Source organism: Pinus tabuliformis, chromosome J, assembly GCF_031772625.1.
Source record: "Pinus tabuliformis cultivar Carrire ecotype Pingquan chromosome J, CPIR1, whole genome shotgun sequence".
Classification (NCBI taxonomy): Eukaryota; Viridiplantae; Streptophyta; class Pinopsida; order Pinales; family Pinaceae; genus Pinus; species Pinus tabuliformis.
The window spans coordinates 1,340,313,240-1,340,334,112 of record NC_142295.1 but is presented as its reverse complement, the minus strand read 5'-3'; the positions used below and the strand labels follow the sequence as shown (position 1 = coordinate 1,340,334,112).

General features: G+C 36.3%; 1 protein-coding gene and 1 pseudogene across 1 annotated transcript; one reads left to right on the top strand and one right to left on the bottom strand.

Annotated features, from left to right (window-relative positions):
* The first annotated feature begins 3,532 nt into the window (after positions 1-3,532).
* LOC149232325 (uncharacterized) lies at positions 3,533-4,201 on the top strand (annotated as a pseudogene).
* A 9,457-nt stretch (positions 4,202-13,658) lies between these two features.
* On the bottom strand, positions 13,659-18,047 carry LOC149232324 (uncharacterized). Its single transcript, XM_089381881.1, has 4 exons — positions 17,965-18,047; positions 17,165-17,239; positions 14,087-14,356; positions 13,659-13,992 (listed from the first exon to the last, which is right to left on the bottom strand). Exons 1-4 carry the CDS (start codon positions 18,045-18,047, stop codon positions 13,659-13,661), a joined length of 762 nt encoding a protein of 253 aa, XP_089238007.1.
* Positions 18,048-20,873: the final 2,826 nt, after the last annotated feature.

Below are 20,873 nucleotides of genomic sequence, written 5' to 3'. Positions count from 1 at the left end.
GAATTATTCTTTTTGAATGTAGATTCCTAAATTTATTTGTTAGTTAAGAAATTTAACCTAAAGAATGTGAGCTATGTTTAATGAACAAACACATACTAAAAACACCTATTATAAAAATGAAATGTATTACACTCATGATCTAAAATTTTCCATGGATTTACGTCCAATAACCACCAATTTGATTTAGATCCAATAACCACAAATTCTTCCGGACCTTTGAAACATTTCGCCTTCGACTCTATATACATACGCAATGAAACACAACCTGGCAGGCTAATTGGCAGGAGGAAACATATGAAGAGATTGATCAAGAGCTCAAACTGAGGAAAATAAAATACTTTGATCAAAAGGACAAAGTGCGATGGGGATACGTGCCCAAAGGTATGTTTACTACCAAGGAAGCATACCAACTTCTCTATCAGTCCACGCAGATAAGAAAGGATCAGCTTTGGGATCAGGTTTGGCAACCATGTATCTGGCCTAAGATCTCTACCTTCCTTTGGCTTCTAAGCAAACAACGAATCCTCACTTGGGATAATCTACAAAAGCGAGGATTTACTGGGCCTTCCAGATGTCCTAATTGCAATCTTAACACAGAGACCATCCTGCATCTCTTGGATACCTGCCCATTAGCATCACAACTTTGGGAAAGAACAGAACAATGCAATAGAAGAACGGGCAGACATGCGGGAGATATTATAAACACTATCAGAAACTGGCCTCGACATCCTTTCCAAAGCCTTCTTCTCAATTCCATCTGGATCCTCTTACCGGGCTTTGTCTACTGGATTATCTGGAAGGAGAGAAATAACAGGATCTTCAACAATATCAGTAAGCCCCTTGATACCCTATGTCTACTTCTCAAACAAAACCTTCAAGATACTCTAGCTCTAAGACACTGGCAAGACTCGGGTTTGCCAGCCTCACCCCAGGAATGCCTAATTTTGAAAAATTGGAACTTGGACCTCACTTCTTTAGCTCAAGTCAAGCCCAACTCCTCCATTCATGCTGACTCTCCCCACTCCTGGTCTCCCCCTGCCTCCCTTTCCTACAAACTGAACTTTGTTGGGGCTGCTAAGGGCAATCCTGGGCCAACTGGATATGGGGGTATTTTCATAAACGATTCTGGCTCAGCACTGCACATATATCATGGATCGCTTGGAAAAGATACCAACAATGTTGCCGAACTTGAAGGCTTATGGAAAGGCATTTGTATAGCAGAAATGGAAATTTTTTTCCCTCTAGAGGTAGAAGGGGATTCTCACATTTTAATAGAATTAGCTACTCAGATTCACTCAGGCACCCCAGCAGTAAAGATTGCCTCGAGCTGGCGGCTTCTAAGCAGATTGGAACAAGTTGAAGAATGGCTCAGGGCAGCCTGAAGCATATCCTACAAGCACATTCGGCATACAGCTAATAAGGTAGCAGATAGACTGGCTAACCAAGGTGTCAATCAGCAGCTCCCGTTCTTCTCCGGTCCAATAAGCGATTCCAATGATGCACAACTCAAACAAGACTACACTCTTCTGGTGCAACAAGATATATCTCTCCCGGATGCAGGTGTGTAACGTGACAAGTTGCATGAGGGTGGCTTGGTGGGCTGGCGCGTGGATTACTACCACCGCCATCCAGCCTCGCGTGAAGCCAGATTTAATGTCTTCAACGAAAAACGTCAATGCAGCATTAATGCCATTCGCTGCCCCTCTCCAGTCTGCAATTTCTTTAAGTATGGTGCCCCTCTTAAATTACACTCTTGCTCCTCCCCTGAGCTCTTGTCGTTCTAATACTCGCGCAACGCTTCGATCTCGAGCCAGTCCAGGGTATCGTTTTACTCTGGATTGTTGTGCTGAGGTATCGCTGGGCTTCCACACTTCTCATAGCCCTGTTTGCAACTACAGTGGTCGCTCCTCCTCTGTTTTTCCTGCTGCTACCAGTTTAGCTCTTTTAGCTCATTTCAACATGCCTAGATTGTGCTCGAGAATGAGCTGCAGAAGAGGAAGCTCTTGAGGCTGCGTAACCCGCCAGCCCTCCTCCATTACCTCGTACTCCTCGACTCAAGCCTCGGACTTCTGCACTGATAGCTGTCCAGTTACCATGCGTGGACATGGTCGAGGTCGAGGGAAGAAAAATATAGCAGAGCACTCTCAGCATTCCCATTCTCACACTTCTTGTTTTTGGTTCCCCTGCACTCTCTGTAATTCCTCCTTCATAGCCTTTGTCACCATTGATCTTCGGGAGGATTCTTTTGGTTTGGTTGCTGCCACACCAGGGGTGTCTCAGGAGATGGGGGTGGAGGAAAATCATGGGACTTCTCAAATTGATAAGGTGCAGACTAAGGATCCTAGTGGCTCAGCCGGTCCAAGCATCCCCATTGGCGAAGGTTCTTCAGGTAAAGAAGGCCATCCATCTGAGGAAGAAGACCCCTACAAATATGGGTGTCGCATTGTTCAAGAGGGGCCTACCACCTCTCATGAAGCCTAATCGGGGCTACGCTTCTTGGTTTTTGTTTCTTTGCTGTTGAAAGCTGCTCAATTCCCTTATGGTTAATAGTCATCACATGATTTACAGTTCTTAGGCTCAGATTCTTATTCCAATGTCAAGTGGTCAGTTTCCCCTGCGAGGGCGGCATTCTCTTGATTGTGTCATTGGGTCTCAGTTTCGGTTTAAGTTGTTCTTTTGGTCAGTCTCCAGTTCTGAGAGGACAACACATAACTATTTACTTGTTCGGGCTCAGTTAACTTGTCCTAGTCTAAATATTCCTCTGATCATTATTCAGCTTCAGTCTGGGCATTTTCTGTTTCATGGAAGATCTACTAGTCAGTGTTTAACCAGTCCTTTTGGTCAGTGATCAAGCGAGGTATTGTAAGCATGCCGCCTCTATGGACTAGACGTTTCGAAGCCACTGCCTCTCCATAATTATAACTTTTGTATCAATATAGGAGTAGAAAAAAAAAACAAACAAACAAACAAACATATCCTCTATACAATGAGATCACGGGGTTTTAATTGTCATAACCTTCTAGTCAATGGAAAAAGATTGAGCTTGGAAACATGGGCATCAATAGCCGCTGGATAAAATGAAAATTCCGAAGTTCCCATAGGATTATAAGGACAATTGCTCGTTCATTTTCAACCAGTTCAAACACAAAATAGATTAAAAAATATTCCAACTTCACCCCTTTTAGGCCAGCGATATTTTCAGACCATGGGAGCCCACTGCCCCCAAGCACATAATAAATCTAAGCATTCCATATCCAAATCAATCAAAGTTGAGCAATTATTATATTTGCAGGCCATGGGAGCCCACTGCCCTCAATTTTTCTCTCTGTACATTGACTAACCACGACTCTGTGGTGATCATGTATTTTCCTCTGTCTTTCCCTGTTCCATCTCCATGTTGACTGAGCTTGACTTTGTACTGCGTATGGATTTTCCTTTTTCCTTCGGTTTCACATTGGCATCCGCTATGACAAATTGCTATAAATCAGAATCCATAGGGGAAGGAGGTGGCCCTCTTGGAGCAGAGGAATCAATGGCAAAAGCCCAGAATTCTGAAGAGAAAAAAAAGTGCCACTGGATTTCTGCACGTAATCCAGGCATAGACATTCATATGCTTGTGCCCATGATGTTGGTCTCACTGGCTCTCATCATCAGGGAGTGGGAAGCTGTAAGGGAGGTTCTGCTAAGTTCCATTCCCATATGCTGTTTCACCCAAGTTGAGCTTCGGCGTCTTGATTCAGTCTTCTGGTTGATTTTGTGTAATATCATCATCGTTCTTCTCTCCATCCAATCGGGATTGTTCTGTGTGATTTCCAGTACTGATCAATATGGAGATTCAAGTTCATATGTGCAGGAAATTGAAACCTGGCCAAAGCAGCAGAACGCTTTGGAGGGGACTGGTACGGAAAGCAGAGAAGCTCCTGGAAAAAACGAATGCGTTAATTCCATTTCCATGAGTCTTACTGTTACACAACCTGAGCAGAAACAACCACCTGCTAAGCGCACCCGCAGCCGCATTAATGGTATGACATAGGGCAAACTCCAAGACGATTCTGACATGAAAAATTCGATGGCCCGGGATCAGGCTTTTGTGGAATCTGAACTAATGGTGACAGTGGATGAGAGCAGTGATGAATTGAGGCAGAGATGCGATGATTTCATTGCTCAATTCCGTAACCAAATACATTTTCAGAATAGCTGAACATAGATTTTCAGGACACAAGCATATGAATGCCTATGCCTGGATTACGTGCAGAAATCTAGTGGCATTTTGTTTTCTCTTCAGAATTCTGGGCTTTTGCCATTGGTTCCTCTGCTCCAAGAGCGCCACCTCCTTCCCCTATGGATTGGGATTTATAGGAATTTGTCATAGTGGATGCCAATGTGAAACCGAAGGAAAAAGGAAAATCCATACGTAGTACAAAGTCAAGCTCAGTCAACATGGAGATGGAACAGGGAAAGAGAGAGGAAAATACATGATCACCACAGAGTCGTGGTTAGTCAATGTGCACAGAGAAAAATTGAGGGCAGTGGGCTCCCATGGTCTGCAAATATAATAATTGCTCAACTTTGATTGATTTGAATATGGAATGCTTAGATTTATTATGTATATCTGCGAAAATATCGCTGGCCTAAAGGGGTGAAGTTGGAATATTTTTTAATCTATTTTGTGTTTTAACTGGTTGAAAATGAACGAGCAATTGTCCTTATAATCCTATGGGAACTTCGGAATTTTCTTTTTATCCAGCTGCTATTGATGCCCATGTTTCCAATCTCAATCTTTTTCCATGGACTAAAAGGTTACAACAATTAAAATCCCATGGTCTCACTGGATAGAGGATAAATTTATTGAAAAGAAAAAAAAAACAAATCAAATGGATGTTTAACTCAACTATTACTATTTCAAATAATTGGAGAATGTTATGTATTGCACAGACTCGCCCAAAAAGATATATCAAATTCCAATACAGATTTCAAATTTTTTCGCAAGGATTCATTTTTTGTGGAACGTTAAATAATAACCCATAAAGGACGGCTATCCAAAAGATTCTCTATCTGCACAACTTGCCATCGCAAAATTTCTACACTTTTGTATTATTATAATGAAGATTACATAAGGTACCCTATTTTCAGGGAATATAATGCGCGTTTATTGCTTATAATAAGATATTTATTATAAAAAAAATTGAATCCTCAAATATTTTTTATTTAAAATTTTAGATGGAAAAACACTCCTTTATTTAGTTGTGAAAAGTGAATTTTGAGTTGTAATTATAAAATTACAATTTAAGTTGAAATATATTTAATTTATTTATATTTCGCATAGTAATAAATGATACTATGTAAATGTGATATATGTAAAAAAATTGGTTTCTCAAAAAATTAAAATTAAATATATTTTTCAATTTATTGAATTAATTGAATTAGTATAATATAAGTTATTTTATTTTGAGTTAGGTCTCTAAGATAACTATATTTGTCAATATTTGAAATCTCAATTCTTAATAGGGATTCATCATAGGATAATTATGGAATGATTATAGAAAGAGAGCTTAGTGAGAAAAAATAGGATAAATGAAATTTTTTAGTAATGAATCTAAGAAGAGATAAAATTATGTTATGGACTTATGTTGTAGAAAACTGATAATCAAAGGATTGATGATAAAAAGCAAACTATAGAAGATGACATGTAGCATCAATCCACACAAAAACTCCTTTTTTTAGAAGCAAAAGACATGAATTGACAATCTAAAATGATTTTCTATGTTTTCATGATAATCAAATATATAACAATGGAAGAGTTGGAAAGACAAATGAAGAGACTCCTCAAGTTAGAGCCTACAACGAAAGGACAAAGATGAAGCAATTAGATGATACAAGATCTAGAAGAATAGAAAAAAATCTAGTGCAAGAGTTGATGTCAAAGTATTTGAGTCATTGTTAGCCTAGACGAAACTTAAGACCAGCATGCATGTTTAGGTTACATTGATTCATAGTTATATTGTCCTCCATAATTAAAGGGTAGTGTTGGATAAAATTACTCTCTTCAAAGGGGGGCCACTACCATAACACCTTCAACCTTAAAGGGCAATTACGAAAAAAGATTTTGTATAATTTGAAATGATAATGTACACAAGATGTATGCATAGTCTCTCTTGTAAAGCAATTGTAGCTACATATTTTGTTGCAGTAGTGGTTGTGTAGTTTCCTTAAAAGGGCAATTACGAAAATAGATTTTGTATAATTTGAAATGATAATGGATACAAAATGTATGCATAGTCAGTCTTGTAAAGCAATTGTAGCTGCATATTCTGTTGCAGTAGTAGTTGTGTGGTTTGTTGTAGTAGAAGACCATTATAACTATCCTTGGCTTTGGAATTATGATGTTTTGTTTTTTAGTAGTTTTAGCTACATGTTGTTTTGTGTCTTTCAAATTAAAGGTAAAAAAATCTAATTATAATGAATGGAGGATGGGAAATCCTGCAACTCTAATAGTTACTATTTAAAATTAATGGAGGATGGACGTTCGTTTAAGTCAATGGTTATTTATTTCAGGGACTCACCGATAAAGATGTGCATACCCAATTCCAATACGGATTTCAAATTTATTTCACAACGATTCATTATTTTATTTCCTTAAATAATTGTTAATTTTTTTTTGTCTAAATAACAACTCCAAAAGGATGACTATGTGATATTAAGTTGTGGAATTAACCACTAGGTAGATAAGAGGGTGGTAGGTGTACTCTATCTAAGCTTCATGTGTAATCGAGCAAGTTAAAATGTGAGATGGAATCATAATTTAAAGGATCAAGTTAGGAAGAGTTTAACATGATTAATGAATTGTATAGGTGAAAATGATTCCTAGAGAACTCGCGAATACAATGGATGGTGCCCATTTACCTTGATATATGGATTTATTTTTATCTGGACATAAATAATTAGAGAAAAGAAAAATGCCCACTTTATATAAATCCCAAAGAAAAGTAATAACAACTAAAGACAATATTTTTGGAGTTGTACAATATTACAATATCAGTTTGTAGACATATTTAGAAAATCCTCAACAAATTTTTTTGGTGAGATAATTAAAGGGAAGAATGTTAGATATGTAATTATCTCATTAACTTCATCACCGCCACACCACCTCCAGTGCGTCCACCACCTCTGTAGTCACCGCCTCAATGAACCAATGTTCGAAGCGTTAACACCTTCTAACCTCTTCAATTCTCGAAAAAGAATAAAGTAATATATGTAACTGACTCAAATTTTATATAAATACAGCCAAAGTTGGATATCCCACTATGTTTGAGATTTCTTTATTAAATTTAGCAATGGTAGTTTACCGACTTCTTGTTTTGTATTGCTTCTTTCACTTTCTTCCTTCAAAATCATATGAGAATACACTCTTATGAAACGAATATACGAAAATTAAAGTTCAAGGAAACAATTTTTGTTCAATCAGAATCAATTTACAATTTTGCGGTCGTTCGTTTGAATTAACAGTAAATTTTAAATGGATTGGAAGAAATAATAACTAAGGTTATAAAGACATTATTATATTGATTGTTTTAAAAGTGAATACATTTATGCATTACAGTATATAAAAAATTTAAATTTAAATTATATATTAATTAGTTTATTTTAATCTTAAAATTAAGAATTATTAAAAAAATATATATATATTTGGATATGTAAATTATTCTAACTTTATGTTATTGTGCTTTATATATATAGTTGGAAATATAACTAGCATTTGCAACAGATGTTGCAAAGGAAACGCCGTAAGGCATAAAGTGTAGAAATCCATTATCCATGTAGTGTGTGCATATTCAAGAAGGTGGATCTCTCTAAATTTGTTGCAAACATTTATGTTGTTGCATTGCTAATTTATTTAGAATCTACTACTACCTCCTCTTCTTGGACTATTGAATTTCTTATCACCCCATGATGACAATCCCTGTGATTATTGGCATCACAATTTTTTCCACTTTAGTGTCTTTACCTTCAACCTAAAAAAACATGAATTTGAGTCACTCAATTAAAAAGGAATTGCTAAATTTCTATTTATTAGGTTTTGAGTAAAAACAATTAATAACTCATATTTACAACCTTTAAGTCTGGTATTTATAACTCTTTAAAATGCAACTAACTATCTATATCTTTATTAATAATAAAAAGAATCTTCTTTATAAAACTGACACTCACATGCTACTCTTATATATTTATTTTATATTTAATATTCAGTTTCCATCAATTGAATGACAAGTTGAAAGCTCAACTTAATTGCACCTTTCAGAACTCCTTTGTGGGAATTCATGTCCCATTAATTTAATGGAAAATTGAAATTTCAAATACAGTACACATTTTATACCAGATTCAGAGAGTTCATGAACAAACTTTCAAGGTTTTAATGGATCTGGGTCGTTTGCATTTTCTTTGATGTTGACTATATTACAAAAGCCAAAACCTCTTGGATTGTGGTGAGAACTTGGCTAAACCATAATCCAAGTGGAACCATGAACAATCCAGGATTAGCAAGTATATTACGAAACCCAAAATGGTGTAACCTTGGCTAAACTATAAATCCAATTGGAACCATGAATAGTCGATTATCGTCGCCAAAAACATAGAAGGGTACATTGTTTATATTAGTATACGTCCAATAGAACTTGTTGTACCATATTGTGAATTCTTGTGGCCAACCAATGAGAACCAAATACTATGCTACCTTTGTGGGTGGAATCTAATGCACTGTATCTAACCCCGACCAACGTGCCGTATACCGCAATGAATATCTAATAAACTATATAATCCAAGAATTCTGTAACACAGAATATACTGATAAGGAGGTCTCCTTCCACAGGCTCTAGCATTTACAACGTGGACTTGCAGCAGTAACTCGCTATTGAAAAATAACTATTTAGCAATGTGTTTATTTTGCAAAGAAACACGCTGGACAGTATTCCATATGGGCACAAACTGGAATTGACTAACAGAGACCAATTAACATTTCATATTTGTAGCTAACTGTTTATGTTCTATAAATACTGATAAAATGATAACCTTACAGAAAAAGAAGACATCACTTTGTATGGCGTGTTATTTGTATTTACACAATTGATTTTTTTATTCAATCGCCTATGCTATTCTCCGTGCTTTTGCTGGGTTCCTTCATCTCCACCATCATTGGGAAATTCATTTCCCTCTTGAAGTATGAAACGAGTGGCAATTCCCAAATGATCTCACACTACCACCACAAATAAGCTAGCAATCCTGATATACAAATCGAACCAGCCATCCTATCAAGCAATCCATGTAGTTCTCAATCTATAGCTTTGATAACCCAAAACTCAAATCTTTTATATCTAATATGCACAGAAATTTTCACATTAATATGTCGGGATCTCATTCTAAGATCTTTATAGATCTGCTACAGAGGTAAACCAGATTTTTCATACTATGACAAGCAATATTAGCAAGTCTTGGAGTCTTTCTTATGTAATGTCTCCTCCTTATTTGATATTGTTTCTTTAGTATGGTTCGATACAGAAACTTAATTGTAGATATGGGTCTCCTGATCTCTTGCAAACATTCTGATCTAATGATTGTTATAGCTATGCATCCCATGAATACTATGGAGATTTTAACTGCAAACCTTCTGATTGAATATAGGAATATTATCATACAAGTTTCTGCTTTATGTAGAAATTGGAAGTATAAGCCTTCTCATCTTTAGGAAGGATTTTGTATGAACAACTTGTCTACTCCTCTATAAACAATAATATACCACAGTGAAATGCTACAATGGTCTGATGAATAAAGGCCTGAAGCCATAGATAGTTTCTTTGCACCTGATACACTGATTGTATATACCTATTGCTATACACAGAATATAGAAAGTTGCTATTGTTCGTTCCATGCACAAATTATGAAAATTTTCATGTATACCATAGAAACTATTATACAGATCAGTTGTAGAAAGAACAATCTATTTTGAGTTAGTATCCAGAAAATTTTGACGTATACCAATCTTAGTCCTGTTGAAAAGAATTCAAAATCTCTGTGATGAGCAGTTGCTTAGGTGGTCCAATGCATGTTCTGAATGTAGGGAAGTCTGAAATTCTGTTGATTGTCATTCAATGCACTTAGGAAGTTCTGCTTTTTGAAAGTGTCACTGGGCTCCATTGAATTAAGCAAGGCTGAAACATTATTGTTGACGTTGTAGCTGTAGTTGTTCTGCATGTTGTTGAATCTCTTTGTAGGGTTGGTTTCATCGTCCCCATATGCTAAGGAGAGGGTCCTCTTGAGAGAATTGAATTTTTTGTCATTCTCCACTGCTAATTCTTCTTGTTTTGGGACAACTTCATATCGGCAATCACTATTGTTGTCATTGTTATTGCTAAAATTGTTGTGAGAGAGGTTGGAGGACTAGACTTGAGGTAGTCTGTTGTTGTTTCCATTGCCATCCATGGCTTCATCGTTTAAAAAACCATCTATGAAAGGATCGTCACTCTCCAACAACCCATTGAAAGAGGCAATTTTGGGCAGTTCCAGTTTGTTTTTCTGATCAATATCAGGCAAAGAAGCCATCACTTCATTTGCACTTGGTGATTCATCTTGTTCTACCCCTTGTACTCTCTGAGAATGACCATTTCTTTGTAAATTCAACACAACACCCAATCATCAAGTTGGAGAACAGAAGTACCATCAAAATCAACAATACCAATTTTAGTTGAATGAATCAATTCCTATTCATAAAGAATCAAAACACAAGAACTGTGAAAGGAAAATCATTCATATTGATCAATATTCAAGAAGACATCACATTGTAGGGTGTGTTATTTGTATTTACACAATTGATTTTTTTATTCAATCAGCTATGCTATTCTCTGTGATTTTGTTGGGTTCCTTCATCACCACCATATTTGGGAAATTAATTTCCCCCTTGAAGTATGAAACGAGTAGCAATTCCCAATTGATCTCACACTACCACCACAAAGAAGCTAGCAATCCTGATATACAAATCGAACCAGCCATCCTATAAGGAAATCCATGTAGTTCTTAATCTATAGCTTTGGTAACCGAAAACTCAAATATTTTATATCTAATATGCACAAAAATCTTCACAAATATGCCTGGATCTCATTCTAAGATCTTTACAGATCTGATACAGAGGTAAACCAGATTTTTCATACTATGACAAGCAATATTAGCAAGTCTTGGAGTCTCTCTTATGTAATGTCTCCTCCTTATTTGATATTGTTACTTTAGTATGGTTTGATACAAAAACTTAATTTTAGATATGGCTCTCCTGATCTCTTGCAAACATTCTTATCGGATGATTGTTATAGCTATGCATCCCATGAATACTATGGAGATTTTAACTGCAAACCTTCTGATTGAATATAGGAATATTATCATACAATTTTCTGCTCATTCTCTAAGCCACATTTCAAGTTTATCAAAGCAAACCCCAAAGCATAATGAACAAAATTGATGCGGCTATGAATTTTTCCAACCTTCAGTCCTCCTCTGATTGTGAACTCTAAGCCACATTTCAAGTTTACCAAAGCAAACCCCAAAGCATAATGAACAAAATTGACGCGGCTATGAATTTTTCCAACCTTCAGTCCTCATCTGATTTTGAACTTTGGCAAGAGACCTTTTAATAGTAGGCTAAAAGATTATTTTGAATGTCTTACAAGTCACAAGTGGGACAGGGGACTAGTTCATTATGGTATATGGGATCCAGAGAATTATCAAAATGGATTTACAATGCGGAGAAAAGATTTGCAGGAAGCTTGAAGCTTGAATTCAATGCCGAGGTCACATCATGTAAGAGTACGAAAGATATGTAATTGACAAGGTTAATATAATAGCCGATGAGGGGAGGTTCCCTAGTTAACTTATGACACCAAATCAAGAGGTGAATTTAGACATTGTACTTCTACTTCCTTGAAAAGCTTGTATGGAGATGAGATTGATGCATGATTAGGTTATTTTTCCTTGTCAACTCTCTATGTAGAATTGGGTTTTCTAGCTTTGAATAATGAGGCAAGGGAAGTTTTCATGAATTGTAGATTGTAGGTTATTTTAGGAATAAAGACATTTCTGATTGAGAAATGACTGTGTTATGTTTGATTGAATTACACATCATTGAGACTTTACTAAAACATCCAATAATATTAACATTTATTAGAATTCTGATGATTTGCCTTATTTTGGAGTGACTCCAAAATGCTACACCTGATCATTGTTCACAGTGTATTGGACCATAGTCTTTGATAAAATTTCTTTACAACTCATGCAACTGCTACTGCCTCTTTAATTCTTTTCATTTGCAAATTGCACCATTTAAGCTCAGCCATATTCTGGTGATGGAACATATAAATTTTACTGTACAATCCTCCCTGCTACCATCTCTGAATCCTGCAGGCACTGAGCAAGGCTCCCCACAACCCACCATTTAAGCTCAACCATATTCTGGTGATGGAACATATAAATTTTCCTGTACAATCCTCCTTGCTACCATCTCTGAATCTTGCAGGCACTGAGCAAGGGTCCCCACACCCCAAAATCAATTTTTAAGGGAATCTTTTTAATAACAGCATGTGCATCATCCAGTTGCCCTACATGGACAAGAAGATCGACCATATAGGCATAATGATATAGCCCAAGTGTGATACAGTAAGAACAAACTGGCAATATCATTTCAGCTAAATTTGGTGAGCTCAGAGGTGTGTTTGCCTCTCAAGCCCAATTATTCATGCTCTAGAATTTGAATTGGGCAAAATTTATTGATCTGATGTTGTAAAGTTGATGATCGTTGAGAAAAGATCCATGAACATAAGAACAAACTTCATGATTTGATGGGACCAAAATACACATAGTCCAAGTAACCTATCTCTCATTCAAAAAGGATTTTTATTCAGATAACTGAACATTGTCCAGGTAAACTTATCATTATCATTCAAGAAGATTTTGTCAGAGAAGGGAAAGCACTGCAAAACAAGTAATTCATTTCCAAGCCATTATAAATATGTTTGTCCAAAACAGATGGTTAATCATGTTTTTTTTTTAATTCTGATCACACAAACACAAACAAACCATGTAAGAGCTTCTGTAGTGATATCCAAGATGCAGAAGAAGACCAGACATATTATAAACACTGCACATTTTTTAAATTTTAGCAAACAGGAAGAGTTATGAAGTTTTTCTTCATGACAGGATATATTATTCTATACATAGAAGGTACATCAAAATTTAATTCAGCAGTCAAAGTACAAATTTGACTCTAAGAGTAGTTCTTCAGTCAAGTAGTGGAAATTGGCTAGCTTTGAGGCAAAAACCCTTCAGACAATGTGTGCTAGTCATGCTTTTGAAAGCCAAGTTTTAACACAAAAAGTAGATTTTCTTTTCAATGACAATAATCTGGACCATGCTTCTGCACTACACACCCTTTTTTCCATCAACACCTTCGGCAAGATGAACTACTAAAGCATAGTAACTACATGCTGCCATGTTTTTAGGTTTGACTATTTGCATATATGTACAGCCAATGTGGAATGGCATAATTTTATAGCACCAGGATTTTTGCTAACTAAACTGCAATAGAAAAACAAGAAAGTGCCTTCTCTCAAGAACACAGTCTCCTGTCAAGGGAAGTCACTTGGAAAGGGATCACTCACATTTGCATACAGAAGGAAAAGCAAGAAAATACAATGTTGTACAACAAATGGCCATAATTGATGGATAAAGTTTGCACAATGCCTAGGAGGCCATCTCGAGGAGTATCGAGAATCAGATGATCCAATGGCAGGCATGTCATAAACTTGAAAGGGATCTGTTTCAACACCATAGTCCATCAAAGGTCTGTCTTCCAGTTGATCATCATGGTCATACACAAAATTAGGAATCTCAATTTGTCCCTTCCTAATGTAATCCCAGATAAATTCTAGACGATTTACATACTTCGGTTTCAAATATAAACTAGATAACACATCAAAAACTGCATGAGCAAATCTACAACAATTAGTTCTAATGAATTATTTGAATCAAAATGCAAACTCAGCTTAATACTCACCCTGCGCTCAAGAAGAAACGGCCAAGGGTTGCAAAAAACAGTCTTGACTGAAGCCCTGGATGTAGGAAATACACCACCTGAAGCCTTTCCTTAAAAGTCGAAGGGAGTTCCTCATAGATCAACCACAAAGTAGACATGCTGGGGCAGTTTTCACTCCTTTGAACAGAGGTATGAATGTAAACAAGACAGTAAGGCCCTTCATGTATTTCATTTGAGATCTTATCGTAAACATATTTCTGTAGCCTTTGTCCACTGACAAGAGGAGCTACAGACATAAATATAAACTTCATCTCTTAGTGGAAGGTGTGGATAATCTGAAAAGGGAGATATATGGTAGAGTCCAAATTTTTATTGTTGATTTATTTAACATGCTTCAAAAACAATACATAGTTCATATAAAAGGAAAACATCCCAATCTGAACTGAATTGAAATAGCAAACATGGAATGGCAACAAGTTCAATGGAGCAATCAGTTAACAGACAGAACTCAACCACTAAAAATCCACTTTGGAAACAAACCACCTTAATGCAATAAACTAATTCAACTAAATTTTTAATGTGCCAACCAATTGGTAAAAAACATTGAGCTACAAGAGGTGCCATTACCAGACAGCTTAATAAACTTATCAAACACAATAATCCTTTTGTAGTATCAATTACTAACCATAAAAACTAAAACCTTAAAAGTCTACTCTGGCAATTTCAAGATGGTTGAGGGGTCACTACAATATAGTTGTATCCTCATGGTAAAATGGAAAATCGAATTGTTCATCGATTTCAAGATGGCTCAAGGGTCACTACAATATAGTTGTATCCTCATGGAAAAATGGAAAATGAAATTGTTCATCGATGGCATGGAATTGAAGTAGTGCTGGCCTAGGTTGAAGATATGGCACACTTTGTTTCTATGGTTCATAGACCTCAAAGATTGGTGACTACTATGTCCATAGAATATTTGTATCATTCAGATCCACCAAAAGAGATCACTACCTGTCAGCTCAATCACAGAGCCCAACTCCAAGAGTGTCGAGAAAATCGAACCCATAACCTCTCAATAGCAAAGATGCTTTAATGAGTCACAAAAACTTAAAGATATAGCACACTTACTTAACAAGACCTAAGACTTTATATTATGGTCTTATATTATGCAACAATTGAGCAAACACAAAAACTGAAAGATATAGCACACTTTCTTAACAAGACCTAAGACCTTATATTATGGTCTTATATTATGCTGGCAGACAAGATAAAACAAGAAACATAGAAACTGTGACGGAATTTATGCAGTGGCCACTGCAATAGATGTATAGATGAAGATACAAAGGGAGAAAGAGGGGAGGAGGAAAAACCAAATTCTATGTATTAGAGATGGAAGAAAACTCTTAGCCCAACACCAATAATTTCTTCACTCTACAAGCAATACGAACTCTTAAATAGATTCTTCTATCCAATATGATGTTTTAAATATATCCTACTGTCTGAAGCATACTTTTCAAAATATGATCTTACCCTATGCCTTTCATGGCTTTCCTCTAGTTTAGTGTGCATGCTCCTGCAAGATGGACTTGATATAGGCATCATACAAGAATCATGGGAATTATTAATGAACATAACAGATCCCAGGGTATGGGTTTGACCAAATCACTAGGGTAACAATTCAAACTAGGTTGCTTGCCAGTATCATTCAGATAATCAATAGCAAATCCATTCAGTATGAGAGTAATAGTATATGATTTACAAATGCTATTCACTCATAGCCACCAAAAAATCATAGTATCTACACTCCAAAATTAGAAACAAAGCCCAGCAGGAAACTTTTTGAACTTCCATCTTTGAGGGGAGGGTTTCCACTTGTCTATTATGCACCCAGGGCATGGTGGGTGATTTAATCCTATATCAGACCCCTTCGAGGACAGCAGACACAAGGTACAAACAGTAATCATGTTTTTTGTTTTTAATTCTGATCACACAAACACAAACAAACCATGTAAGAGATTCTGCAGTGATATCCAAGATGCAGAAGCAAACCAGACAAATTAGAAACACTACACATTTATGAAATTTTAGCAAACAAGAAGAGCTATAAAGTTTTTCTTCATGACAGGAGCCAAGGTGCCAACTATTTGAGTTCAGAGGCTTGTAGTTCAAGGCTTGGCGGCTTTAATAAAAGTTTCATTTTCCAAAAGAGTCAAAACGCCAACTCCCTGAGTTCAATGGCCTAACAAGGCTGTAAAACTGGCAATATCGTTTCAACGAAACTTGGTGAGCTCAGAGGTGTGTTTGCCTCTCAAACCCAATTATTCACGCTCTAGAATCTAAATTGGGCAAAATTTACTGATCCAATGTTGTAAAGATGATGATCGTTGAGAAAAGATCCATGAACATAAGACCAGCCTTTGTGATTTGATGGGACCAAAATCCACATAGTCCAAGTAGCCTATCTCTCATTCAAAAAGGATTTTGATTCATATAACTGCACATTGTCCAAGTAAACTTATCATCATCATTCAAGAAGATTTTTCAGACAACGGAAAGCGCTGCAAAACAAGTAATTGGTATTTTAAGCCATTATAGATATGTCTGTCCAGAATAGTTAGTTAATCATGTTTTTTTTTTTTTTGATCACAAAAACACAAACAAATTATGTAAGAGCTTCTGCAGTGATCAAAATACAGAAAGGAATTCAAAATTCTATAGGTGTAAATACCTCAGGAGGGGAGACAGGTCACAAGTTTGTTGTTCATACTTCTTCAAAAAGGGATGCGAAAGCAACCGATGTGCATTATGGCGAAGTAATGCATCCTTTTGAAGCAACATCTGATAAAACTCTGAAACTATGGTGATACATCAGGTGGCGGCAATGGAGGGTCGCGGAAACAAATGAAAACCACTAAAGTAGGCCAATCAGGCCTCTGTCCTGAAGACAAGCAAGGGAAGCTTCCAAGCGCACATCCCACCAAATATAAACCCAAACTCCATATATTTGTAGAGCATATGCCATAACAGTGCACAATGTGTGGAGAATTCGCCCTTCAGAGAATCTCCACTTCCCTCATTATTTGCTTTCAGAGAGCAAGCTAGTGCTTTCCGTGAATGATTTTGAGGGCATAAATTTTCTCAGTCTTGGCATGCTTAACCTTGTAGAACTTACCACTACTCCCACACCCCAAAGTTGAAATCTTCTAGAGATCTTCCAGTCTAACTTCTTCAAGAGGAACACGGGGCAACTTGTAGGCACGATTCATGTTAGAGGGCTTCAGCAGTGGAAGCGGCAATGGAATTGGCTTAGAAAATGCGTCTTCCTAAGCTGGGATTGGTAGCTTCAAACCCACCCTCGATTTTCTCTCCTTTGAACCTATCTTCCCACTGAAACAAAAATTTTTCCTTTTGCCTCTACATATTCTCTTTCTCTCCACAACACTATTTCACACAAGGAGAACTGTCTAACTTCATTTAGTTAAGCTACCTTGTTACAGGAGCTATACTATGTGCCAAGTAGTTTGTCTGTTCAACCAGTCATCAAATGGGAACTTCTCTTTGTTCTTCCAATTTCAAATCAAATCCCCGATGCCCAGCCTCTGCCTCTCTAACATCCTATCTGGATACAGGTCCCGACAACAACGAACAAGAGCAGGGGCTCTAGCTGTGAAGATTAGAAATCCAAGAACATCACCAACCACCAAATAGATATTGTGGGATAGAGCGAGCAGAATAAGAAGGAATGGAAGTTCTTCATATCATTCATTTCCGAGGATATGAGCAAGATAAGAGGTGCTTCTTTTGCTCCAGCTTTTCGGCTTCACCTTACTGTAACGAATTCACTATCCTTAAATAAGAAGGCGAAGGGTTTCTATGGAGTTATGTACAGGCTGGCCTACCGTCTACCTTCATTCTGAAAAGCAAGCCTGTTGTAACCATGGTCATCTACCTCCATTCTAAAAAGCAAGCCCGTTGTAACCATGGTCGTCTACCTCCATTCTGCAATGCAATGCAAGCCCGTTGCAACCATGGCCATCTATCTCCATTCTGCAACCCCGTTGCAACCATGGTCGTCTATCTCCATTCTTCAACTCAAGCCTGTTGCAAACCATGGAAGTCTACTTTCACTCTACAACCCAAGCCATGGCCGTCTATCTTCAGGGTTCACTGGTTCTTGAAAAAGATGAAGTCTAGGCTGTTATGGTTTTAGTTATAACTAAATTTTTTATCAACAACATCAAACATTTTAATCGTCTAACATTATATCAAATGGATCATATTTTGACATGTAAGGTAAGAGGAAAGTGGATTTCAGAGGGAAACGCCTTACGACGTAAAAATATAAAATGCAATTTAAAAATCTTCAAAAACAAAATAAACAATCACTTTTTCACAATTATATTATCTAATATTTATTATATTTAATATCTTAAATTTATTAATCTAAATAGTTTTTTTTTAATGAAATTTCAAATTTTAAACACTCAATTTTATTTCAATCACCAGAAAGTACTTGACAAAAGATGCAACCATGCGTACCAATACACACAGACCTATATGAGCACACATTCTAATTAAATTTCAATTTATTGCATGGCTGTACTGAGTATCATGGAGCATCGTGTCAATGACGGAGCAATGGGGATAGTATCTTATAACAAATGGGTAGAGTTTTATCTTCAATGACGGAGCAGTGGGGATAGGATCTTATAACAAATGGGTAGAGTTTTATCTTCCTAGCAAACACACTAATAAAACAAACATGTCCAATAGAGGCCATCATAATTTCATTTTAAAATATATGGTAAAATTTCAACCAAAATATTTTAAAATATATGGTAAAATTTCAACCAAAATAGAGTACATAGGTCAAGTAATTTGACTTAAAAATCGATTATATATGATGATGCATGAACTCAGATTTCTCGTTGACTAACTTCCTCCTAATCAATTTTGTCATAATTACGTGTAAACTGTGTCATCAATTAAACCTGCAATCTCTCCATTACCAGTTCAAGTTGTGGCAAGCTGTACTTTAAAAAATTGATGGACTATTCTGTATTTTAAATTCCTTTGTTGGTTAAAATTGGCATGAAAAAGTCAAAAGTTAGATAATCATTCTCCCTAATAAGGTTGGCCCTCTCGGTGCAATCATAGGATATTAAAGAATGAGGTTAATTTGTTATATAAAGGATAAGGTTAATTTATAATATTATTGGTAAATAAACTATGTTAAGCCTATGTAAAAGTGGTTTAATAATGCTAGGTCTTGGTTAAACCATTGGTTGAAGGATAAGGTTATTCTACTGTTTTATTGGTCAATAAAAAATTATATATCTAAGATCTTAGAGAAATTAGAGTGCGATAGAGAATTGGATGATGAAAGAAAATTAAGACACATGGAGACTGCTAACCAAAAAAAGTTAAGATACATGGAGATGGTGAACCAAATGGAGACTGCCAACCAAAAAGAGTTAAGAAACATGGAGATGGTGAACCAAAAGGAGTACCGAGATGAAGAAAATAATCAATATTAATAATATAAGAACAAATCCTCAACATGGAGCATTGTTAAAGAGTCATGGTTTCAAAAAAGTTATTGTGATTATAAATGTTAAGACAGTTAAAATAAAGTTCATTTTTCTTTAAATTAATTGTATATATACATATTAAATCACAATTTCAAAATATTTCTTACAACACTAAACTTTCTGATATTTTTACTCATCTAAAATATGGTGATCATAAAATGTTTTTTTTGAAATTTTTAAAATACAAACAAAAAACAAACCAACAATATTTTTTAATATTAAATTAACAAATTTAATTTAAATTAATGTTTTTTTTTTTACAGAAACGGTTATGGGACTTTCATTAACTGTCTGGCAAAATACCATGAGTTCGGTTACAAGAGCTGAGACTGGTTTCCTGGGATCTCTCCAACCAGCTGAGCATGCCACAATCACTTTTGAATCTTATTTTTTTACAATTTTTCGCATGACCTTTTTTAGATGACTTCCCTAGTTTATCGATACAAACAAACTACTTTAGCAAAAGTTGGAAGAACATAGAGATTTTTTAGGGGATTGGGTCCCAGGAGAGTTCATTATCTCTAAGGATAGATCCAGCATCTAGCTGGGCTGCCTTATTTGCTTCTACATCTGCTTCCTTGTTATTGGTTCTCATAATATGGAAAAATGTCAGATTTAGGTGTTTGTTCATGCTTTTGATTCTTGTAATTGTCTTTGCCAGTCGCTGATTTGCCAGATTTGCATTGTTCACCATTGCATTGATAATGATTTGGGAATCTCCCAAAACAGTTGCTTTTGTGAGTCCCATTTCCCTCAGTGTTTTGATCCCTTGGAACAACGCCATGACTTCCGCTTGAATGCTTGTGGTGAGGCCTAGACCCCAAGCAAACCTGTGGATGGAAGACTCTTTTGGATTTATAATTATGCCTCCTGCTCTAGCCCTTCCTCGATTTCCCTTGGCTCTCCATCAAAGAACATGGAGGGAAGAATTTGATTGTTAATCCAAGCTTGAAATTCTTCTCCGTTTTTCCTTATTTTCTAGTCTTTAAGGCATATAGGTGATATTATCGACTTCTGGAATTTTATATTGAGAGATGCTCCGAACTCCATGTCATGCTGGCTTAGGTTTGAGTCGTCATCTTTATCACTCAGCCACTCATTTAGATGTCCTTTAATTGTGTGTGCAACTACCTTATAGTTCTATTCCTTGTCCCTGAAAATCCTTCTATTCCTCTCCAACTAGGTTTGGCAGCTATTAAATTTGGTTAGGGCAGTCC